The sequence below is a fragment of the Mobula birostris genome, unplaced genomic scaffold (assembly GCF_030028105.1).
Source record: "Mobula birostris isolate sMobBir1 unplaced genomic scaffold, sMobBir1.hap1 scaffold_348, whole genome shotgun sequence".
NCBI lineage: Eukaryota > Metazoa > Chordata > Chondrichthyes > Myliobatiformes > Myliobatidae > Mobula > Mobula birostris.
The window spans coordinates 414332-440480 of NW_027276549.1; the positions used below are offsets into that span (position 1 = coordinate 414332).

A 26149-nucleotide genomic window follows, 5' to 3' on the forward strand; every position below is an offset into this window, starting at 1 on the left:
GGTTAGAGAATCTAGAATAGGTTTAAGGTGTGAGGTGAGAAATTCAAAGGCAAGAGGTAAGTTTATTGCACACAGGTTGGTGGTTATCAGAATGAGCATCTGGGGGAGGTAGTAGAGACAAATACAATGGTGTTTAAAAAGCATTTTGATAGGTAGTTAGACAGGAAAAGAGTAGAGGGATATAGGCCAAATAGAGGCCCATGGAATTAGCACAGATAGGCATCACAGTCAGTATATACTGTACAAGGTGGGCCAAAGGTGTTTGTGCTGTATGATTCTGTGCTTCTATGACACTATGGTGAGATTTTCTTTGGTAGTTCAAATGCTGCCTGCCAATTATCAGTGCCTATATGAATGTTGTTTAGATCCTGCTGCATGCAGACAAGAACAACTTCATTACTTGAAAATTTGCAAGTGGAACTGAAGACTGTCTTCATGTATAATTCTAAACTTTTGGGCCTTGAACATTGCCCTGAACATGTAATCTGCAGCAATGTTACATTTAGAAAGATGAGAGTATACAAATAGTAAAGAACATTAATGTTTAACTGAGCTGTATGACTTCTGAAAGACCAGACATTTCTGTTACCTTGGAAACATGGGATGCACTAATTGTCCAGTATGTTTTATAGGATTTGGCTGTTTTTGCAGAAACAACTTGTAGATTGTAAGGATCATAGCGAGCTCTTGGGTCATTCAGAGTCCTTGAGAGACAGTACACAAAATCACCAGTGTCTTCCTTTGGTGTCATGACATCCACCTGGGAAATAAAAGTCATTGTGTTATGCAGTACTGTGCGTGAATGAAGGAAAAAATGTTACAGGTCAAAGCTCCACTAATTAGACCACTCTGCATACTGTTGCAGCACTTGAGTCAACTCACCACATAACTTATCACCTTATATCCCATGAAAAATGCAATTTTGATAGAAAGGCCCAATCTGAAACATCAAATCTTTTCTCTTTTAAAGTAACTACTCCATACACCACACCAGTGAAAAAATGGGAAGTGGGCTGGACACAAAGTGGCAACATAAAATCCAACAATATTAAAGCTAAGATCAAGTTTGCTCCTGTTGAGATTGACAAAGTGATCTTTTTAAAAATTAGTGGTTTCCAAGTACAGTCTACCCAGAGCATGGGGTTCAGTTAAGGGATGAACATTAATTTTTTTTAAATTTTAATTTTGTCTCCTCCATTTTAGGAGACAAAACTAGTATTTTTTTCCCCACTTAATTCCTGGGGGCCAGAAGATTTTAGCTGGAGTTTGCAGTTCCAAGAAAGAAAGTACCATAAGAGTGCCCCATTTTTTTTTTTTAAATATAACCTTTTCAATTGAGGCCAGTGAATTTCAGCTGTCTGATCTCTTGCATTCTGAGTGTTAGGAAGCTAGGCAGAGAATGCATAGCATGTTTCCCCTCAAAAAAAAAAAAAAAAAAAAATCAGTCGGTTCTGGAGCGCAGAGGACTCAGAGTGTAGGCTTTGGTGAAGTGGTGAAATGGGTAATTGGTAAGTCCCTGGTGAATCAAAGAGATACAGGAAGAAACTGGCCCTTTGGTCCAACTTGACATTGCTAACTAAATTGCCTACCTGCACTATTTCCATTTTTTGTGTTTTGTCTGTATCTCTCTAAACCTTTACTATCAATGTACCTATTGAAATGTCTTCCAAGTGTTGTAATTGTACCTGCCTCTACCACTTTCTCTGGGAGCTTGTTCCATACTCCCATCACCTACTGAATGGAAAGACCTTGCCCCTTTAGATCTTTTCTCTCTCACTTTGAACCTCTAGTTTTATATTCCACTACTTTGAGATAAAGGCTGAGACCATTCACCTTCTCCAAGCCTCTCATGGTTTTATAAGCCTCCATAAAGTCTCCTTTGTTCCAAGGAAAACTGTTTTAAACCATCCAGTTTCTTGTTGTAACTCAAGTTGACCAGTCTCGGTGAAGTTCTGTGCATATTATTGCTCAGCTAGAGTTGCAAATGGATTCAATATAGAGCAGATGGTGCAGATATTGTGAAACACATGTTTAGTGGGCTAGTCATCCTACGATTAGAAATATGTAAGGTGACCACTAGGTGAAGCAGCAGGTAGTGTGGGGGTTCCCTGTGGCCATCCTTCTCTCAAACAGGTAAACTGTTGAGGATACTGATAGGGGTGAGAGGGGAAATAGCCTCTCAAGGAAAAGTAGCAGCCGCCAAATTTGTAGCATCACGGCTGTCTCTGCTGCACAGGAGGAGGGAAAGAGTGAGAGATAGGAGACTCAGTTGCAACAGGAGCAGACAGGTATTTGTGGTCATAAAGGAAATTCACAGGTACCTGGGCATCTCTGAGCAACTGCAGGACCTTCTAAAAAGGTTATGCTAGTACATGGGTAAAAAGAGGAAATTAGGTCCTGCAATGTAAATTTTGTGAGCTAGCTCATTCATTAAAGAGCAGAACCTCGAAGGCTGAACTCTCGAAGATGGAACTTTACAGAAGGAGTAGATAGGCTGGATTGTTTTCCTCGGAGCAGAGGAGACTGAGGGAGAACCTGACAGAGGTAAACAAAATTAGGCAGGGCAGATGGAGGAATTTCTTCCCCATAACAGAGGCATCTAAAACTAGAAGGCTTAGATTTAGAGTAAGGATGAAGAGGCTTAAAGAGAATCTGAGGAAGAATTTTCACTCGGTGTGATTGGAATCTGGGTATACACTACCTAAATGAGTGGCAGAAGCACTTGAGAAGATTCCATATAAGCACTTTAATTGCCAAGGCATTGTAGGCTATGGATCAAATGGCTAAATGTGGGATTATTATAGATGTATTATAGATAGGTAAATAATGGCCTGTACTGTGCTGTATAACTCTGATATAGGAGGGAGAATGAAAATCTGGCTGAGTGGTGCCATAATAACCTCTTCCTCATTGTCAGCTAGACTAAGGAGCTGATTATTGACCTCAGGAGAAGGAAACCAGAAATTCATGAGCCAGTCCTCATCAGAAGATCAAAGGTGGAGAAGGTCAACAACTTTAAATTCCTCGGTGGTATTATCTCAGAGGACCCGTCCTGGGCCCAGCACACAAGTGCAATTCTGAAGAAAGCACGGCAGTGCCTCTACTTCCTTAGGAGTTTGCGAAGATTTGGCATGACATCTAAAACTTTGACAAACTTCTATAAATGTGTCATGGAGAGTATATTGATTGACTGCATCACAGCCTGATATGGAAACATTAAAGTCCTTGAATGGAAAATCCTACAAAAAGTAGTGGAAATAACCCAATCCATCACAGGTAAAGCCCTCTCCACCATTGAGCACATCTACAGAAAACACAGACAGAAAAGCAGCATCAATAAGGATCCCCACCACACAGGATATGCTTGCTTTTCACTGCTGCCATCAGAAAGAAGGTACAGAAGCCTCAGGACTAACAATAAAAGGTTCAGGAACAGTTATTGCCCCTCAACCATCAGGCTTCTGAACCAAAGGGGATAATTTCACTCAACTTCACTTGCCCCATCATTGAAACGTTCCCACAACCTTTGGACTCACTTTCAAGGTCTCCATCTCATGATCTCAATATTTATTGTTTATTTCTTTGTTACTATTTCTTTCTTTTTGTATTTGCACAACTTGTTTTTTTGTACACTGGTTGAATGCTCAGGTTGGTGTGGTCTTTCACAGTTGCATAGCTCTCGCACAATAGCCATCTTCCCAGTATATCTCCCTGCCCCTAAACATTAGAGTATAATCAGTGAAGTTTATTTCTGGAAATATCAGTTGCCATGGTGATGCAGTCCTTTTAATGGCTCATCAAACTGCCTGGTCTTCTGTGTACTTATTTTCATCTGAGACTACCACAGCATTGAATCCAGTAGGTAGGTAGTTAGATGAAAGAGATCAACATGTAGCTTTAGGAAATCAGAGTTCTATCAGCTTTACAAGTGTTGCTGTTGGATTAAAGGTCAGCACACTGGCCAAAGTGCTATAAGATAAAAGCAAGTGCAACCAACTGAAGCAAACTAGAACATCGCCCTTCATAATTACTATACATCATACCAATGTAATATGCAGCGATGATGCCACTACTATATACATGTCCAGAACATTATTGTTGGGTTTTGTACCTAACTGACCATCAGATCTTGCAGACACAAAAGACTGCAAATGCTGGAATTTGATGCAATAAACTTCGAGGAGGAACTTAGCAAATCAGAGTATCTACAAGAGAAAAGAAATTATTTACATTTTGGCTCAAAATCCTACATCGAGACAGAGTAGAGAGGTGAGATAGCCAATATAGAGAGGATGAGAGGATTAAATAAGGTGAAAATGGGAACCATTAGGGTAGAAGTGACCAGTTGAACCAAATGAGGAGTGGGGACAAGGGAAACCCTGGAGTAAAGTGGATAGATGGAGCCAGGAGGAAAGAGGGGAAGATGGGTGAAGACAGGTTGAAGGAAGGGAGGGTGGAAAGAAGGACAAAATTGGAGGACTGGACATTTAGAAGGAGATGGGGGTAATGGAGAGAGGTGAGAAGAAATAGAAATAAAAAAAGTCATCAAAAATTAGAAAACTCAATATTCATGTCATTGGGTAGTCTAGCCTGACAGAATACAAGGCATTGCTCCTCCAGATCTTGCACTTAGCTGACCATCAGATCAAAGGTTCCATTAATCATTGTGTCCCATTGATCTTCAGACATCACAGCTGACTGACTGATTTTGTGTTTGACTGACCATGTCTTGTATCAAAAACACAAAATAATCTGCAGATGCGGTGATCAAAACAGAAACACTTTCAGTACACTGGATGAACTCAGCAGGTCCTGCAGCATCAGTTAGAAACGATGAGTCAACATTTCAGGCCGGAACCCTGATGAAGGGTTCTGGTCCGAATGTCGACTCATCATTTCTAACTGATGCTGCACGACCTGCTGAGTTCATCCAGCGTACTAAACATGTCTTGTATCAAACTAGCCATCAAATTCTGAGTCAACTTTTTTTTTTATTGTAAAATCTGAATGTGCCTTCATTTGTCTTCCAAAAGGGGTCTTTGAAAACAGAGTTAAATCAAAATTCTTTTGGGTTGTACCTGTAGCTGATTTATTGTCAAAAACTGAGCAGTACGGATTTTGAGACTTGGTCCATCATTTGGCAATACTGTCTCCCAGCCAAGTGAACTTCGTAATCTTAGGATGTGGTGCATGGCCCCATCCTCAAAATTATCCTCTGGTTCTGATGAAATCAAGATGGTATCTGAAACACAAAAGATTCTGCTGATGTTGAAAGTCTTGAACAATGCACACAAAATGCTGCAAGGTCTCACTAGGTTAGACAGCATCTATGGTGGGGAATAAACAGTCAACATTTTGGGCTAACATCTTTCATCAGTAGTGGAAAGAATGGGCTAAGAAACCAGAATAAAAATATGGGGAGGGGGGGGGGGGGGGAGTATAAACTGTTTGATGAGCAGGAAGGGAGGTAGATGGGGAAAAAGGGGGAAGGTATGTGAGTAGGGGATGCAAAAAGTGAAAGAGATACAGGGCTGAAGAATGAATCTGATGAGAGGACAGTGGACCATGGAAGATAGGGGAAGAGGAGGATAATCAAAAGGTGAGGAGAAGAGAAGGAGTAAGAAGGTAACCAGAGTGGAGAATGGAAAAGGGAGGGAAAGAAATTACTAGAAATTGGAGAGATCAATATTCATACCATCAAATTGGATACTACCAAAAAAGAATGTGTCACAATGGGGTCCTGGGAACAGACCCAACTGCAAGACACAGACACTGAAGTACAAGGAACAGGACTTGACTAGAGTGGAGACATGACAGGATTCAGACCAGGAGCAGGGACAAGAACACAGATTAGGGCTAGGGAAAGTGGGACCAGGACTAGAAACCATGGACTAGGAGACAAGGCTTGGACTCCAAGCCCAAGACTGGACAAGGACCCAGAACCTGGGTCTCGCCTCAGGCTCAGGCCCCAGAACCAGGCAAGGATATGACATGGTTTCAGGACAGGACGTAGCTGGGGTCTAGAGACCTGAGCTTGGAGACAGGCTGGGGTATTTGCTCGAGGCCAGGGTCTTGGGCTTGGCTGCGGGATGCTCAAAGCTTGGGTTCTTGGAGCTTGGCTGCAGGATCTTCATCTTGAAATGCAGAGGCTGATAACTTGGAGGCTGTAGCTAAGACACCAACTGGGAACTAAACATCAACATAGAGCCAGGACTTGTCCTTTGAAAAGCCAGGACTCATCATTAACACCACACCAACATGAGACAGGACAGTACATAAACAGAGCCAGGACTTATACTTAGACAAGCCAGGACTCAACCTCTCCACACCAAGGTGGGACATATCCACCTGTTGGATAACAGCAGAACAGCCAGATTTACCCAACAGAGACAAGGACAAGACAAGACCCCCTGCAGGGCAACAGCATGATAGCCTGACTTACCCCACAGAGGCAAGGACAAGACAAGACATGACCACCCCCCCCCCCCCACAAGGCAATAGCAAAACAGCCTGACTTACCCCACAGAGGCAAGGACAAGACAAGACAGGACCCCCCCTCCCCCACAGGGCAACAGCAAAATCTGACTTACCCCCACAGAGAAGAAACAAACACCAAACAACAACAGACAGTTCCATCTCTGCTTCAGAGTAGCTCCAAGTCTCAGTTTGGCCAGCAACCTCAGCTGGCTACAGAAACAGCCAGATCCCTACCAAGCTCAGAGTGGCTGGCAGTCACTCAACTGGCCCAGGAAACAGCCAAATTCATACCATAAAGACAGCTCCAACTACTGACAGCAAGGATCCATGAGGGGATGATTCCCCAACACAGCCTAAAGATGGCAAGTAGCTACTTTAACCTTCCACCAGCAAGTTACTCCCAGGAGATCTTGACAAAACAAACCAGCAGCCCACACTCAACCCCAAAGCTACTTATATTCCAAGCCCTAAGGTGGGAATCAGATGCTTATGATTAACTCAATCAAGGGACAGCTGGAAGACCCGGAGTCCGGAGTCCACGGACCGGACCGTGAACCAGAATACAGACTTCATGGACCGGACCATGACAATATGATGTGTTGCTCCTCCAGTCTGTGTTTGGCCTCATCAGGAGATTGTGCCTTTTGCAGCAGTTCAAGAGTAAAGGTGTTCTCAAAGCAGTCCCCCAATCTACACTGAGTCTCTCCTCTGCCCCTACACTTCCTCCCCCACTACCATTCAGGGGCCAAACAGTCCTTTCAGTCTCAGCCTGAAATGTCAACTGTTTATTCCTCTCTACAGATAATACCAGGCCTGCTGAGTTCTCCAGCAATTTGTGTGTGTTGCTTAAGATGGTATCAGAATTAGGATCATGGTTAAAGCAATACATCACTCCAGAAATTATTTCATTGTCAATAGTTAATATGGTATTGCACCTGCAAAGTAAATACATTTTCTGTACTACATAAAAAACATACAAAATAAAGGAGTGAAAGAGAAGATGAGCTATACCAGAGAGCAGTGATCATGTTTACACTGTACCTCAATATTAATACATCAATATGAAGCAGTTGAGAGTTGCAGGATTGTCATATTAAATTCATCATGGAAAATTTTGCAAAAAAATCAAAGAGAGAATTTAAATCATTGAGAAATAAAGGCATTCAGTATGGATTTGTTGAGACATGTATGACTAACAATTGAAATTTTTAAGGGAACAAAGAGTTCATGAACTAGTGTAGTTTATTTGGCACTCCTGCACCTAACTGCATCTTACAAAGCCTTAACTAACAAACAGGAAGCCTGCAGGACCCAGAGCAAAATGACAAACTAAAAACCAACTGAGGGAGGAGTCAAAGGATAATGATCGAGGAGAATGAGAGAGCCACAAAACGTCAAAGGGAGGGGAGTCCTCCTTTCCACCAGTAGAGTAATAATTTAGACTTAAATAAAATGTTTGTAAATGAAACTAAAACTGGCAGAGTGATTACTGTTGTAAGGTCACAAAAAGAGGACTTGATCAGATGAATCAAAATGCTTCACATAGTAAATTCTATAGGATGAAGATGACTGGTAAAAGAAGCAAAAGTGACATGAGGAAATATTTTTTTTACACAGTGGGAAATGAGGGTCTGGACTGCTCTGCAGCGATAGTGGGAACAGACCCAGCTGTAGAGTTCAAAAGCAAGCTGGTTAAGTAACTGAAAGGAAAGGCCACTTTTGGAGTTCTGGTCATCCTCCTATGGGAAGAATGTTATTTAACTAGAAAAGGTAAAAAAAAATTAGGAGAATGTTACCAGGACTGGACGGTTTGATTTATCTAGGCTAAGACTTTCTACCTTGGGGTATAGGATGTTTATAGAGGTTTATAAAATCATGAGAAGCATAGGTAAGTTAAGTAACCAACCTTTTACCTAGGGTAGGGTAGTTCAAATCTAGAGGACATAGGATTAACATGTGAGGTAAAGATTTACCGAGGGTCAACATTTTCACAAGGAGGGTGTACATTTTTGGAATGAGATACCAGAGGAATTAGAAGAGACAGGTATGATTATGACATTTTTAAGAAACTTGGACATTTCTAATTACATTAATTTGGCAGAATATAGATCAAATGCGGGCAAATAGGATTAGCCTGCATAATCCGATGGGGCTAACATAATCAAAGATCCCAACTATCTTAGACATTCTCTCTTCTCCACCTCCCATTAGGCAGAAGATACAAAAGCCTGAAAGCACATACCACCAGATCAAGGACAGCTTCTATTCCATAGTTAAAAGATTAGTGAATGGTCAGCTAGCATAATTAAATGGACTCTTAACTTCACAATAGCTTTACACCTCTTATTTCCTCTGCAGGTGCAATACCATATTTCCTATTGACAATGAAATAATTTCTAGAGTGGATATGTCATAGCTTTACACCTACTGTCCAGGCCTTTGTACCTATGCTTTCTTTGTAACTATAACATTTTATTTTAAATTCTGTTATGTTTTCCCTTGCACTACCTCAAATCACTCATGTAATGAAATTACCTGCATGGGTGGCATGCAAACAAAGTCAGAATCAGGTTTATTATCACAGACAAATGTTTTGAAATTTATTGTTCTGTGGCAGTAGTACAGTGCAAGACATAAAAAAAATTACAGTAAGTTAAGTAAAAGTTCAAAATAAAGTCCCTTATCAAATACAGCTAAATAGTGCAAAAGAAGAATAGCCAAGTAGTGTTCATGGGTTCATGGACCGTTCAGAAGTCCAATGGCAGAAATGAAGAAGCTTTTCCTAAAGCATTGAGTGTGCACCTTCAGGCTCCTATGCCTCTTCACTTTTTACAGTACCTCAGTAAATGTGATAATAATAATCCATTTAGTTACCAATTTACCATTGGGCGGCATGGTTAAATTGAGCTGAAGAACCAGTTTTACATACTGTATAGCCCTATGACTACAAGAATCTAATTTGAAAGTCTATTGGAGGGAGGGTAAGAGAGTGGAACTAGATGGATCACTCTTACACAGCTGGAGTGGCCTATTTCCATGCCATAACTATTCCATAATATGAAGATTGTTCATCAAGAGGGTGGGAATAGATAATGGAACATGCAATAAATGACAGGAAACTGAAGTGTAGAGAACAAGAAGGGCTCTGAGGTTGTCTGTTTAGAAACCCTTGAAGGTAACAGGATACTTGGCTTTACTCATTTAAACCCGAAACATAATTGTATAAATCATTGATAGGCCTCAACTAGAATATTCCATGCAAGAAAAATGTGACCACACCGGAGAGGGTGTGAAAGAAATATACAAGAACATTGCCATGGCTGGAAATTTTGAGCTATAAGAAACCAGATAGCCTTCTGTCATGCCTATGATCTGCTTTAGAATTGTTGCAGGTACAATCACTCAAGCTAGACGGAACCAACATCAGAATATTCTTCACTGAAAACAGCCTATCTCAAAACATCAGAATCTGTTAAGTATCCTGATCATATGATGTGGTACACTTGGTTCTTAAAAACAAAATTACACTTGCACATTCCATGGGTAGGATTGTTTCCTTTGGTACAAAAGAAACCTGGGAGATATTTAATAGAAGTGAATAAAATTATGAAAGTCATACACTGAATTTTTTGGGAGGGGGATCTTATCCCAGGGGGGTGTGTGTGTGTGTGTGTGTGTGTGTGTGTGTGTGCCCAGCAAAGTGGGAGAGGGTGAAAGCTCTATCACAGCACTTTCAATGCTATTATAATCTGTGTTATTAATATAAGACCAAGACTTTTTTCATTTATGAAATGTGTGTTAATTGTCTATCTCTAATTATCCTTAGAAAAATCATGCTGAAGCATTTTCTTGAATTCCAGCAGTGCTTCTAGGGAGGGCACTGTTGGGTAGTGAATTTCAAGGAAGTCATTGACGAAGCAGCTAAAGATTATTGTGCCAGAGTGCAGCATGAAGAACTCCTGGGCATAAGTATATTTGAACTTCAACAACCACAAATATCTATCGCTGTACAAGGTATGACTCCAATCAACAGTGTTTTCCCTATGATTCCCACTGAGTTCATGGGAAGACCAAATACCTTCAACTGACATGCAGAATTTAATGCTCCTCTACCTGTTTAGGTCAAAGTTGTCACAAGACCTAAAGGCCAATGGTTCAGCTGAGGAGGTTTCTGGTGAGTGACACTTGATAGCAGTATTGATTAAGAAACAGATGATTGAATGTTGACTAATGGAATGGTAATTGGGCAAACTGGTTTTGATCTGCTTTTGTGGGGAGAATATACCTGGCCAATCTCCCATTCTGTTGCAGCCCTACTGGGAAGATGCCTTTATTCCACATCCAGCCTCCTGTATAAATTGAGCAAACGTGGGCACGCTAGAAGCAGCTCATATCAACTGAGCCAATCTTTCTAGAAATTAATACCTGGAAGATGGGAATCACTGCAAGGTCAGCATTTAATGCCAATCCTTTTGAGAAAGGGTGGAAAGCTGCTTTTCTGAGTGTGTGCAATCTAGGTACTCTTGGATAGGTCACTCCATGGTTTTTATCAGAAACAATGATGGCACAGTGAAATATTTCCAAATCAGGTTAATATCCAATTTGGAAGGAAGTATGTAATTTGCAACATGGAAATGGGCACTTTGATTTATCACATTTATGCCAAACTTTTTTTCACCTACACCAATCCCATTTGCATGAATTAGGTCCATATCCTATGTTTTGCACTTCCAAGTGCCTATCTTCTAAAGTTAGTGATTGTATCTCATTCCACCACCTCCTATGACAGTAAGTTCCAAGTATCAACCATTTTGTATGTAACTAAACTTTCTGCTAAACCCACTTTACACACCTTTTATGTTAAACCTATGCCCTCTCAGTTTTCATACCCTGAACATGGGGAAAATATTCTGACCATCTATCCTATCTATGTCTCTCATAATTTTCCATACCTTTATCAGATCAAACTTTGACCTTTTTAACTCCAGGGAAAGCATACACTGTCCATCCAATATCTCTCCATAACTCCAATCCAGGCAAATTTCTGAATGTCCTCTCACTCTCTCCAGCACAACTATATATTGTGTCCAGAACTGTACACAATACTCCAAGTGTAACCTAACCAGTGTTTTGTAAAGTTACAACATAACGTCCCAACTTTTATATTCTGTGCCCTGAACTATGAAGGCAAGCATGCCATATGCCTTTTTCACCAATTTCAGGGATTATGAACTTGAAGCCCAATATTGTTTAGTGCCCTATTTACAGTATATGGCCTATTTCTATTCAATTTTCCAAAGTACATCACCTTTCACATGTTGGCATTAAGTTTCATATGCCAACATTCTGCCCTGATTTCAGTCTAATCTATGTCCTGTTGTAGCCTTGGACAACTTTCCTCTATCCACAAAATAACCAACTTATGTGTCATCTGCAAACTTACTAGTTTCTTGTCAAGGATCTCAGCAGTATCCCTGAAGATATACAGGAACAGGGGCAAGCTAGAAAATAATATTACAGTCATTAATTGTTGGCTTTGGTTACTCTCCTGTAACACTGAAATCTTTATAGAACATAGAAATCCACTGTACACATTACAGACCCTGCGGCCCAAAATGTTGTGCCAAACATGTAACCTATTCTAGGAACTGCCTAGAATTACCCTACCACATAGGCCTTTATTTTTCTTAGTTCCATGTACCTATCTAAGAGTCTCTTAAAAGATTTTATTGTATCCGCCTCCAACACTGTCACTGGCAGTACATTCCACACTCCCACCGCTCTCAAACTGAAAAACTTACCCTGACATTCCTTCTGTACCTGCTTCCAAACACCTTAAAACCGCTTCGTGTTAGCTATTTCAGCCCTGGGAAAAAGCCTCTGGCTATCCACACGATCAATGCCCCTCATCATCTTATACACCTCTATCAAGTCACCTCTTATCCTTCTTCACTCCAAGGAGAAAAGGCCTAGTTCACTCAACCTATCCTCATAAGGCACGCTCTCCAATCCAGGCAAGATCCTTGTAAGTTTCCTCTGCACTCTTTCTATAGTATCTACATCCTTCCTGTAGTGAGGTGACCAAAACTGAACACAGTACTCCAAGTGACCAAGGCCTTGTATAGCTGTAACATTACCTCATAGCTCTTGCACTCAATCCCACAGTTGATGAGTGCCAACACACCATACGCCTTCATAATAACACTGTCAACCTATGCAGCAGCTTTGAGTGTCCAATGGACATGGATCCCAAGATCTCTCTGATCCTCCACACTGCCAAGTCTTATCTTTAATGCTATATTCTGTCTTCAAATTTGACCTAACAAAATGAACCACTTCACGCTTATCTGGGTTGAACTCTATCTGCCACTTCTCTGCCCAGTTCTGCATCCTATCGATGTCCTGCTATAACCTCTAACAAACCTCCGACAAACCTCCAGACTATCCATAACACCTCCAACCCTTTATGTCATTAGCAAACTTACTAACCCACCCTTCTACTTCTTCATCCAGGTCATTTATGGAAGTCACAAAGAGGAGGGGTCCCTGTGGAACACACTGGTCACCGACCTTCATGCAGAATACAAATCCTCTACAACCACCCTTTACTTTCTGTAGGCGAGATAATTCTGGATCCACAAAGCAAGGTCTCCTTGGATCCCATGCCTCCTTACTTTCAGAATGAAATCTCACCAAGTATGAGAAATGGTTAATCACATAATTTAGTGGAGTAAGTGGAAGCAGTAAAATACATAAAAAACAGACAACAAATGACCAGGAAATGACAAGTACCTTTTTGGATGACCTTTAAAAAGAAAATTTTGCTTCAATTACCAATTCTAAATCAGGTGATTAATGTGACAGTATGATTAACATGACTTGTGATATTTTGTTCAGAGAAAAGACAAACTCAAGCCAGCCAAAGGCACTAATTACTCCACATTCAAGAAGAAATTAGGTTTACAAAGCTCAAGCACGTTCTAACAATTAAAGGTTCTTGCAGTAATCTGGTTATCATTGATTAAGGATTTGGCCTCCTTAAGTATTTTATCCTATGTTCCATTTTCTAAATCCCGTTGCAGTAGTTACACACAACTTCCTGATCCAGGATTGAGGCAACTGCCTCAAGGCAACATCCATCATCGAAGATCCCCACCATCCAGGCTATGTCACCTTCTTGCTGCTATCATCAGCAGGAGGTATAGGAGTCTGAAGTCCCCCACCACCAGATTCAAGAGCATCTACTTCCCTTCGATCATTTAGTTATTGAATCAACCAGAAAACCCTAATCACTACAGTTTAGCGACATTATGACCATTTTAAACTAAAATGGACTTTGTTTCTTTTTCTTCTAATTGTCTTCTTTCTTGTAAAACTTGTGTATAATTCATGTCTGGCCAGGGATTTGGATGATGGAAGCCCAGTGCCTGTGAATCTGAGAGTCTGGGTCCAAGGACTAGAGGCCCAGAGATGGCCTGGCCTGGTGTTGGAGGCCTGTGTGTGGGGAGAGGGAAGTTGAAAAGAGGTTTGTTTGCTATTGTTGTTATCTTGTTTTGTTTTGTTATTGTTGTAGCTCTTTGCGTTGTTTTGCTGAACATTGTGAGCATACTATGTTGGCACCTGAATGTGAGGCAGCTTTTATGGGTTGTCCCCAGCACATCATTATAAACACAAATGATGCATTTCATTGCACATTTCAATGTACATGTGATAATTTAATCTGAATTAGCATCTGCTCTTTTTGTGAATGCTGCTTACATGATGCTATGTGCTGTGATGCTACTGCAAGCATGTTTTTCATTGCATCTATGCATACATGTATGTGTGCATATGATAATAAACTTGACTTTGACTTTGATCCAGAATGTGGCTGGTAACTCTGAATATTACCTGCTGATATTGAAAGAACAGATCCACTCAAATTTCCCAGCCACTGGGTCAACATACTTTCACTGCCACCACTCCTACACCTGACCCTGACCACATCCTTCTCATTCTGTACAAAGAAAGTTGGTCTGGGACTCATGCATTCACTAAAGAGGTAATTGAAACTTTGGTGATTTTTTTTCAAAGGTCATTCAATAAAGTACTTGTTATTTTATGGTCATTTTTTGTCTCTGTTTTATGTATTTTATTACTTCCATTTACTCCACTAAATTATGTTGATTAACCATTTCTCCACTGATCTCTTAGTGAAATATCACTTCAGCATTACAGGAGAGTGAAGCAAGCCAACAGTTAACGACTGTAATATTATTTTCTCACTTGCTACTGTTCCGCATATCATTAGGGACCATGCTTGTTCATGGATACCTGCACTGCAATTTTCAAGAAATTTTTGATATGCACACCAAGGTGTCTCTGTTCCTCAATACTTTCTAGGAACTTATCATTCATGTAGTATGTCCTAGCCTCATTATTACTCCCAAAATGCATCACATATTTATGTAAGAACTTCTATTTCACAGATTTACTGTTCTTATTGGCAAAACTCCATGACTTCCCAATCTACATCTATCCCACCCCTCCAAGTCTCAGGAAAGCATATTACATGCTCATGTCAGACACTCAATTACTTTCACAAAGTGCTGAATTTCATTTGACTTTTCTGACAATAATAGGAACAGTGAATAAATTTGACATTCAAACCATTTTCAGGCTAGGCTTAGGCATTTTTGTATGAGCTGATGACATTTCTCAGAATACCAAAATCAAACCTGGACTCTGAAATGGTTATGCAAGTGTGGAAATCAGATCTAAAATCTGAAAGTCTGGAAGTTTATAGCATTAATATTTTGGGCAGAAATGGATTTGCAATTGTCAGGGTGAAGGGTCATTTGATGTATCACCTCTCAACTAGGGGTTTTCACACATTTTCTGTAATACAGCATCTGCTCATTCCTACATTTGCAAAGTATTTTATAGCTATTTCACTCTCTGAACTGTATCAAAGAGGTTTTCTGTTCAGCAGCCAACAGCTTGTGGCTGGACAGCACTTATCAATTCCATCCCCATCTGAAACACACACGGCTCCTAGAATTATGGTGAGCTGTGTACATACATCTACTGATGCTTCTGGACACATCTTTAGTGATGTTCCTGGAATCATTGGGTGTTTCGGGTCTTTCAACATCATACAACCTCCTCCAGGTGACCCAGCCGGGGCTGATCAGACCCCAGCTTGTGTCCAGATGGCTAGCTACTTATGACTCCATGGCTCCCCTCTTTGGAACCACAGGCATCTTGAGGCCCTCTCTGCCGCACCTGTGGTACTGCAGATGGCTCTCCTCTTCCTCTCTCCCTCGATGCCCAAAATGCTGAAAGGTCTAACGAAGGAACGGGCTATGAATCCCCTACAACCAACCTCCACTGGGAGACACCTCACTCTCCATCCAGCCTGCTGACAGTTGCTGACCAGTCCTGCGTACTTGGAGAGCTTCCTTTCAAAGGCCTCTTCCAAGCTATCTTCCCATGGGACTGTCAGCTCCAGCAGCACCACTTGCTTAGTAGACTCAGACACTAGGACAATGTCTGGTCACAGGGTGGTGGCTGCAATATGGTTGGGGAACTTCAGCTGCCCTTCGAGGTCCACCAACAGCTGCCAGTTCCACAGTAATTGTTACAAACTTACCTCCCAAACCCATAGCCTCTGCCTCCAAGAAAGGCAAAGGAAGCAGGTGCGTTGGACTACCAGAATTTTCATGCTTCCCTCCAAGTCACAAAATGTCCTGATTTGGAAAGATGTTATTGTTCCTTCATCATTGCTTTGTCTGAATAATGGTTCCCCTACTGAGGAAGCATTTTTACAGCACAGATATATGGGCAACAAACCAAGAAAGAGATTTGTCTAGAGAAATGTTGGTTATCTCACAGTGAATATCAGGTTGGCTGCATGGCAGAAAATACTTAAATGGCCATGGAATAGATGGCATGTGGTGAATGTTTGACTTATTTCAGGAAACCATCTGCTCTGACGTCTTAGCTTTTTATCTTTAGACAAAGGCACAGCATCTATAAAGAACATTTTTACATCTCTGATTGAATTTCTAAAAAAAATCAAGCATTCACAAGTAAATGTCAGCCAATTCTTTGTCAAGCAATCATTTTAAAAAGTTGTATTAACTGTTAGTTTTAGACTCTGTATTAGAAAAATCTTCTCAAACAATTTCAGGTTATTCGAATCATTTAATTATTCTCACTCCTTTTGGGAAAGATCTCCTGAAACACAAATGAGGAAACAGACACCCAGCATAGTGGCAGTGGTGTGTTACCATTACCAAATTCGGCACATACCACATAAAAGTCTTACCTTACCCTTGGCTCTATAGTTCAATGCCATCAATACACAGAATGTAAAACAGACAACCATCTTTTAACTACAGAATTAGATTACTAGCCTGACCTGCTGAGCAACCCCAGCAACTTCTGTTTTTATATCAGATTAGCAGTCTTTAACTTGAGAGCAATGATCACAGAGGAAGCTGTGAGGATGTTGCCTCATTCTAGAGAAGCTACAATGAAGGAATATGGTCCGTGATAAGAGGCTGGCCATTTAGGACTGAGAAAGAAAGATATCCCTTACTTAAAGGATTGTAAATCTTTGGATTTTTACAGTCATAAACCTTTAGCTGCTCAGCAGCTGGATATACTTAAGGCAGAAGCTGATATTTTTTCAGATTCTAAGGGGATCAGCAAATATAAGAATTGGATAGAGGAGCGTAGTCAAAGAAAGGAAGGCACTATTATCTTGGTGGAATGTAGCAGGCCAGGCAGCATCTATAGGAAGACCCTTTCTCGGCCCAAAACGTCACCTGTACCTCTTCCTATAGATGTTGCCTGGCCTGCTGCGTTCACCAGCATTTTGTGTGTGTTGCTTGAATTTCCAGCATCTGCAGATTTCCTCGTGTTTGCACTATTATCTTACTCTCATGCAATATTATTCAGAGAAATAATTTTTTTATTATGAGGTTTTTATCCACTCCATATGCAATCCAGATCTGCCAGGAAGCAAAGTTAATACACACAAAATGCTGGAGAAACTCAGCAGGCCAAGCAGCATCTATAGAAAAAAGTAAACAGTCGTTGTTTCAGGCTGAGACCCTTCATCAGGACTCCACATTAGTTGATTATAGGATCTTGAACACAATTGACTGATCACATTGTATAAGAAGCTTGCATCACAGAAGTAATTCCAGTGATGCCAAGTCCTAACAATAGTATGGAAGTGATTCTCTGTTTTGCCATATTTGTTGAACTGAAGAGCATTGGAGTTATGTACAAAACAGGTAAAACTTATGACTAATAAAATCACACTTACTATTTCTATTCCTTGTATTAATTATGGTAATCTAAATACTTAAATACTTAAAATTAAAAATCAGAACAATGTTGGAAATCTGAAATAAAAACAGAAAGCACTGATAAACCTTAGCGGACCAGACAGCATCTGTGGAAAAGAAATAAGCAAACATTTCAGGTCTGCAACTCTTCTTCAGTTCTGATTTTATCCAGCATTTACTGTTTGCATTGCTTAAAAGATACACAGACACAATGCAACCTAATAAGACCTAAGGATCTTTATCTAAGGAGGGTCGTATCTGAAGGACTGTACCTAACTGTGGTGCAGATTCATGAGATTGATGCTAAGGATGTGAGTGTTTTTCTAGGAAGACAGAAAGAGGAAGTGATGTAAATTTATGAAAATGTTGCCAGGGTTGGTGAATTATGAAGTATCTCTCTAGGCTGGTGTTATTATTTGGAAAAGAAGAGGATGAAAGGAATTTTAATTAAGATGTATAAAAGTGAGGTGGGATTATGCGGTATCAGCAAGATGGGCCTAATTAATTTTGCAATGAAGCCAAAATATTGGGGGTATAGATTTAAAAGTAATTGGATGAGAAGGAAATTGAGGAATAGATTTTTTACTCAATCAGTAAGGGAGGATTGGAGCTCACTGTATGAAAGAATAGAGGAGGCAGAAACTCACAACGCATGTAAAGCATATTGGAAGGCTAAATGAAGATCCATAACCTGCATGACTAAAGATCAATAACTGAAAAGTGAGACTAATCTACTGTAGATCCTATTTTTGACAAGCATGGACATGATTGGCTGAGGGACATCATTCTGTGTCGTACATTTCAATGATAAATTGTTTTTTTATTGTCACATGTACTAACCACAGTGGAAAAACTTGACTTGTATGCAGTTCATGCAGATCATTTCATTACAACAGTGCATTAAGGTAATTTAAGGTAAAACAATAATAGAATGCAGAATAAAATGTTAGTTACAGAGAATGCAGATAGACAATAATGGGGTATATTGTGAGGTCAAAAATCCATCATATTGTACAAGGGACCATTCAATGGTCTTCTAACAACAGGATAGAAGCTAACCTTGAGCCAGGTGGCGTGTGCTTTCAGGCTTTTGTATCTTCTGCCAAATGGGGAGGTGGGGGGGGGGTAGAAGATAAAATATCCAGGGTGGGTAGGGTCTTTGATTATGTTGGCTGCTTTAGTGAGGTAGCTAACTTGTTGACAGAGTCCATGGGGGAGAGGCTGATTTCCAAGATGTGCTGATCTATGTCTACGACTCTCTGCAGTTTCTTGTGTAAGATTCCCCCAGGTTGATGGGTCACTATCTTAGGGTAAAGACTCAACTATTTGGAATTGCCTATGTACCCTGTAAGACTTGTGTTATGAACAGCCTTCACTGTTGGGAGGAGTGGCCTTAACCTCCATTCAGGTTCTATTAAAAACAAAGTTTAGCTAAGGAAATAGACCTGATCCTGGAGATACTACAAACTCCTGATAAAAACGTTTATTCCCCTCACTTGTGAAATTGGGGGAAGCATCAGATTGCACAGCATTTACAGCAGTACTGAAAGAGGCTATTTAGCCCCAAAAATCAATCCACCCTATCAGCATATCCTGTTAGTAGCAGCTATGCCTACTACAACATACTCTTACACAGAGGGGGTGGCAGTTTCTTTTCTGGCATTGACCTTTATCCGCCATTTATGGTAGAGTCTGCGACCATCTCCAGGAGTCCTTCTCCAGGTTTGTTTAAGTTAGGGTATTCCCAGAAATTTTGGATGTACTAAGAGCAAAGTCAATTCAACAGAAACGAGCAGTGAACCTATACAGGAAACCAACTCAGAACAATTTGGATCAGTGATTTCTCTCTATATCAGGGAAGGACAAAAAGCAGAAACATGATTCATTTGCCTCCTTTTTAGTAAATACCCATGAAAAAATACTAATTATTATTCAACACAATTATGGACCAGTGCATCTCTGGACAGATTGGAACAGCCTACCTTTATCATCAAGGGACTGCTCCTGATATTCCTGCTCTTCAGGGTGAGGAAGAAACTTGGACTCCAGGCTCAATTCTGTTTCAGAAACAGGATTCAGTTCTTGCTCTGTCTGCTTGGAAGGATGCCCTTCCTGTCTTTCCTCTAGTGACCTGAGACTGGGTGAAAAAAAAAGCAAATTAAAAACATTACCAAGGGATTATTCCATGAACAATCCTTATCTAAATATCTCAGAATAACTAATTACTTTGATCAGAAATGCTAGCTTACTGTGTTTATCGTACCAAGCATATAACTGATACAGATAATCAGACTTGTGTACTTAAGTATTGCTTCAAAAATACAATTCAAAGGAGAAAAATTATTTTTAATGGAGCCATAAAGAGATACAGCACTGAAACAGACCTTACGGACCACTTAGTTCATGATGACCATCAACCACCCATTCATATTAATCATAGATTACTCCCTTTTTTAAAAAAAAACTTTCCCTAATTCTCATCAATTCAGCCCATATTCTATCATCCATCTTCAATCAAGAAACAATTTGCAGTGGTCAATTCACCTATCAACCTGTACATCTTTGGGTTGATGGAGAAAACCTACACACAGTCATGGGGAGAACATGCAGACTTCACACAGGCAACAATGGAGGACAGAATATAACCTGAGTCTTTGGCACTGTGAGGTAGTGGCTCTACTAGCTACACTACTGTGCTGGCAGATATTATAGAAATGGCCAAATCAACTCAAGAGCTCCATGTACAAATTACACACAAACAGAAGTGGATAGATTGGGAGCTGGAACAAAAACTGGTGACACTGTAATACTGAAAGGGAAGGAGCAGAAGTGTTTCATGATAGAATCATGTTAAAATAGTAAAGGCTATGGAGAATGGACCACTAAATATAGAGGCTGTGGGATGGATAGTGGCTCAAGGTTAAAGACTGAAAGCAGTTGTACAGGAGGTGAAGTTCAAAGTGCTGTCAACCATGGTAGAGGAAACCCATGTTTAAGGAAGCTATCTATAAAGCGCTGGTGTGGAACATCTTATAATCAAAACAGATATAGCAGAGGCAGAAATGTTAGGAGAATGGAATAAAATCCTTTCAGGATAACAGCATCTGTTAATCATAAGTTGGAACAATTTTATTCATACTGGAAAAAATGGTTTAACTACATAACACTTCATAGGCCTGATTTTATTCTCACAAGTCAATGCATATGTTGTTAAAAAAAAATCACGTCCTACTCTGTACATAGTTTTCTTCTTTTGATTGTTCTTTCTTTCCTCTCTATAAGTGTGTACCTCAGATAAATATTATGTGGAGATTTGTGACAAATATGATAATGCAGGTGTACAGTATCTGAAATACATCTTATGGAAAAGTTTGTTTGATGATGAAATTCAATAAAAATAAATTCAATAAAAAATAAATTACAAAAAAAAGAAATCCTTTCAGGAAGCAGGATGGGAAGAGGTGCAATATAAACAGAAAATGCTGGAAACACTCAGTGGGTCAGGCTGAATCTGCAGACAGGAAAGCACTTTGGGTCTAAGAGGCTGTGGGCCATACTCTCTAGGTCAGGCTGAACTAATGCAGAAAATCTAACCTCTAACCCAGTATTACAGATGAATAGTCTGCATCAGAAATGGTCTGTCTTGGATACAAAGAGAGACATTCAGTGACCTGCAGCTGGAGAATTTGCTATTAGGTCCAAAAGGCTCAGGACTCATATCACCAGGTTCAGGAACAGTTTTTAACCCCTCAACCATCAGGCTCTTGAACCAGTGGGGATAATTTCACTTGACTTCACTTGCCCCTTCACTGAACTGTTCCCACAATGTATGGACTCACTTCCAAGGACTCTTCATCGCATATTCTCAATATGGTTTGCTTATTTATTTATTAATATTCTTTCTTTCTTTTTCAATCTGCAGTTTGTTGTCTCTTGCACACTGGTTCTCCACCCTATTGGGTGCAGCCTTTGATTGATTCTATTATGACTATTGGATTTATTGAGTATGCCCACAGGAAAATGAATCTCAGGGTTGCATATGGTGACGTACATGTACTATGATAATAAATTTACTGTGAACTTTGAAGGTTGCAATGTGCTTGGATGGAAGATGAGATGACGTGCCTCAAGCTTACATTGAAGCATTACTGTAACAGTGCAGGAAGCCACAGACAGATAGGTCAGAGTGGGAATAACAGGTAATGGGAAGCTCAAGAACGCCCTTGAGTAACCAGGAACTAGTAATCTCTGTAAGATACCAGACCAGTATTTTAGGAGGTTGAACTAACAATCCAGAGGATCAAGCTGAAACTTAAAGGAGAACAGTCACAGAGATGGTGACAATAAAACAGTTGATACAACAAATTGCTGCAAAACAAACCAAATGATGCTCAATGCACTTCAAAAAGGAAATCTGCCATTCTTGCACAGTCTAGAATCTGTTCATCTAAGGACCCACAGCAATGTGGTGGCAGTGGGAGAGGGGCATGACTTGGATGGTGGAGATCTATTAAAGTGTTGGCACTACGTTGTAGGCTGAAAGGCCTGCACAGTGCTGTTTTGTTCTGTTCTAATATATTTGATTCTCAAATGCCCTCTGAAATGACAGAGCTAATCATTCAGCTTTGTCATATTGGCTGGAATTGAACAGAAAACAGAGGAACAAATGATCAAGGGTGTGCTGCAGAATGAATGCTAGGGCCACAGCTGTTCTTAGCTGAAAAGATCTGGCAATTTGAAACTGAGCATCCATGAGCCATTCAATCATCAACAACCACAGAAATGTACATAGTGTTACGTACCCCGTAACTGGGTTGCCAAACCAGCAGAAATGGACTACTAGTTGGAGTTTGGATTACTGGAAGCTAATAAAGTTTTATTAAAGAAATAAGTAACACAGTACTCTAATCACATGGATATAAATGCAACAGGTTAGCAATGATAAAACACACATGTACACAGAACTAGGGTAATAGGAATCAATCAAGCTCTATCGCAGTCTAGGGGTAAAATGATCAGTCTCAAGTGACGCAGAGTTCAGTTCAGCTTAGTACAGTTCGCAGTAATCACTGTTGTGCCGTTGGAGAGAGAGAGAGTGCAAATTTGATTCAGCAGACCTTTGATGTTCACAGGTGGTTTTGGGCAGACCCTTTTATGTCTTCTGTGGTCACAGACTGTGACCTCTCCGTTCCGGATACGACCGTTCTTCCGCGGTGAAGCCGGCACCCAGGCAAGGGCGGACACACACACCAGGTTCCCACCGATCGTACCCTTTTCACCCTGTGTGACTATGGTCGGTTCCCGCGAGCAGACCTCCAAACTCCCGCCAACTTGTGGGGGCACACTGCTCTTCCAGGGTCTCATTATCTCGTGATCTCGTGGTGTGTGTCGTGCCTTAGCGAACCTGTTCTTTTTATCCCCCTGCTGGGGTATCGCCTGTCCGTCAAACTTCAAACAGTTCAGGTTCAAAGCAACCGTTCTGTCAATATTCTGAAATGTGTTTCTTTCTCGTTAATTTCTCTCTTCTCTCTTATTAGCATTTTGAATGTTTCTCCATTGTCTCACTTATCTCTCTCTCATTAGCATCAATCTTCTGATAACTTGGTTTTTCGTCACAATAGCCATACCTATAACCTTTTGGCCTGGTATATTCCTCATTCTACCAACAATGTCCCGCCAAGGAATCAACCCTATCTCAGTGAGCAGTGTGGAAGAGCATACTGGGAACAGCAATAGGATTACCGTATCTAAAAATTACCTAGTGAAGGTGGAACACAGGACTTCTTTGTACTTTGACTTTAAAGAGCAAAAATAGCACAGAATAAACAATAGATCCCTTAACCTACAGACTGAGCCAGCCAATCTATTTATGAATGAAGCTAGACAATTAAACTGCCACCATCCTTGATGTCGACTGACAAACACACTGTGCCAGTGTGCCAGTATTGACGAACATATGCTTTGTTATTAATGAATGACATACACTGTGCCAGTGAGCCTAACACACACTTTGTGTCATGATGACTGACACTCACACACTTTGCCAGTGATGACTGGCACACACACACACTGTGACAACGATGGTTGAAATATACACCACCAATGATGACAGGAACTTACTTGCTCTGTCCTCAAAACAAGGCTGGAGGAAACCCAACAATCTTGATCCAAGAATAGAGCAGATGAATACTAGACTTGTGGAGAAGACCGTAATTAATAGCACATGGACATTAAGGTCTCCAATAAAATTTTATAAAATACTCATATTCATATACAGATCTTTATCCAGAGAAACTGCAACTCCTATCAATTGGAGCAAGTAGCATAGATGTACTTGACAGGAAACTAGATAAACACGTGACAGAGAAAACATATTCTGCTCTATTTGCACTCACAACTACATGGCCAGATTCTGCTCTAACTCCATCTAGTAGTTTGCAGGTGATCCCACTGTATTGGGTCAGATCTCCTATAATGATAAGTCAGAGTACAAGAAAGAAGGAAGGAAGACTAGTGGCATGGTGTCATGACAAAAACCTTTCGCTAACGTCAGCAAAACAAAAGAGCTAGTTATTGATTCAGAAACAGAGTGGTGTACTTTCTCATGTTTAGATTAGATTATGTAGATTAGCTTTATTTGTCAAATGTACATCGAAACACTTGTTGTTTGCATCAAATCAAATCAGTGAGGGTTATACTGGGCATCCAGCAAATGTAGCCATGCTTCCAATGCCAACATAGTCAATTCACTAATCCTAACTGTATGTATGTCTTTGGAATGTGGGAGGAAACCCAAGCAGTGACAGAGAGAGTGTAGAAATTCCTCACCGACAGCAGCAGGAATTGAACCCCAATCTTACAGCCAGCCTTATAATAGCATGACACTACATCATCAGTCAAGACAGTTGAGAGACTGAAGTTTCCTAGAATGAACATCACAAATAGCTTGTCCTGGTCCAATCAGTTTGATGCCACAGCCAAGAAAGCTCCCCAGCACCTCTGCTTCCTTAGGAGGATAAGGAAATTTGGCAACCTATCTGAGACATTTTCTCTTGTCCCTCTTCCTGTCAGACAGAAGATACAAAAGTCTGAAAACAGGTACCACCAGGCTCAAGGACAGCTCTTGAAAGACTATTGAACAGTTCCCTGGTAGAATAAAATGGACTCTTAACTTCACAATCTACCTCCTTATGACCTGGCACTGTAACACTTTATTTGCACTGTTATTGTTTTACCTCACACTATCTCAGTATGCTGTTGCAATTAATTAATCTGTATGAACAGTTTGCAGGCCAAATTTTTTTCACTGTACCTCCCTCATGAGTCAATGATAAACCAATTTACCTATTTAGAAGAATAGATGGAGCATGAACCCCAGCATGGCCTTGTGCTGTATACTCCATGTAAATCAAACCTCGACCTTACCTTTTTGACTGGAAATCTTTTCCTCTCTCCTCCCATTTCATCCACTGCTGTCTCCTGTTTGGTATGTCCCTTCTGTAGATGGATGTTCGGAGAGTGCAGGTGGTATTATTAGGAAGCTGTTGTGAGGGAGTTGCTGGGTGAAAAACCTGAAAGAGAATTTTTAATACATGACACTCTGGCAGTAAAATCAGTTATTCACAATTGGCAATTGTGGATAAATTACACAGCAATATAGACTGGAAATCACACACGAAGACCTGGAATGTGCTTTGTGTCATAGGAAGGAATGATAATTGAATGTTTATAGTAATTATCACTACTCTAATTATCACTGCTGTGTGATACAGCCACACTAAGGCATCAGAAACAACAGAGCTGAAAGTCAGAACAGGTTCCAAAGACAGTGTGCCCAGCAAACTACAGTGAGGCAAAATTTAACTGGTGTGTACATATAACTTCATACTGATCCAAAGATAACATTGACTGCCATAACAGGTTAATCCTCTTCAGCAAATTATCTATGAAGAAGAGACAGATACTATATATGAAAAGCTTGAGCAGGTAGATATTAAGAAAGAGGATGTGCTGGAGCTTTTGGAAAGCATCAAGTTGGATAAGTCTCCGGGACCAGAGGAGATGTACCCCAGGCTACTGTGGAAGGCGAGGGAGGAGATTGCTGAGCCTCTGGCAATGATCTTTCCATCATCAGTGGGGACGGGAGAGGTTCCAGAGGATTGGAGGGTTGCAGATGTCATTCCATTATTCAAGAAAGGGAGTAGAAATAGCCCAGGAAATTATAGACCTATGAGTCTTACTTCAGTGGTTGGTAAGTTGATGGAGAAGATCCTGAGAGGTAGGATTTATGAACATCTGGAGAGGCAGTAATATGATTAGGGATAATCAGCATA

The 26149-nt window shown here is 40.5% G+C and overlaps 1 protein-coding gene across 1 annotated transcript in view; it reads right to left on the reverse strand.

Annotated features, from left to right (window-relative positions):
• LOC140193014 (dynein axonemal heavy chain 6-like) overlaps positions 1-25306 on the reverse strand; it is a gene marked incomplete at its 3' end in the record, with an annotated part of 382778 nt that extends 357472 nt beyond the window's left edge. The window contains exons 1-4 of the mRNA XM_072250467.1: positions 25242-25306; positions 19799-19953; positions 5079-5242; positions 590-760 (exon numbers count right to left, since the gene is read on the reverse strand). Of these exons, the coding sequence (XP_072106568.1) occupies positions 590-760; positions 5079-5242; positions 19799-19953; positions 25242-25282 (531 nt within the window). The remainder of the gene's footprint in view (positions 1-589; positions 761-5078; positions 5243-19798; positions 19954-25241) is intronic.
• Positions 25307-26149: the final 843 nt, after the last annotated feature.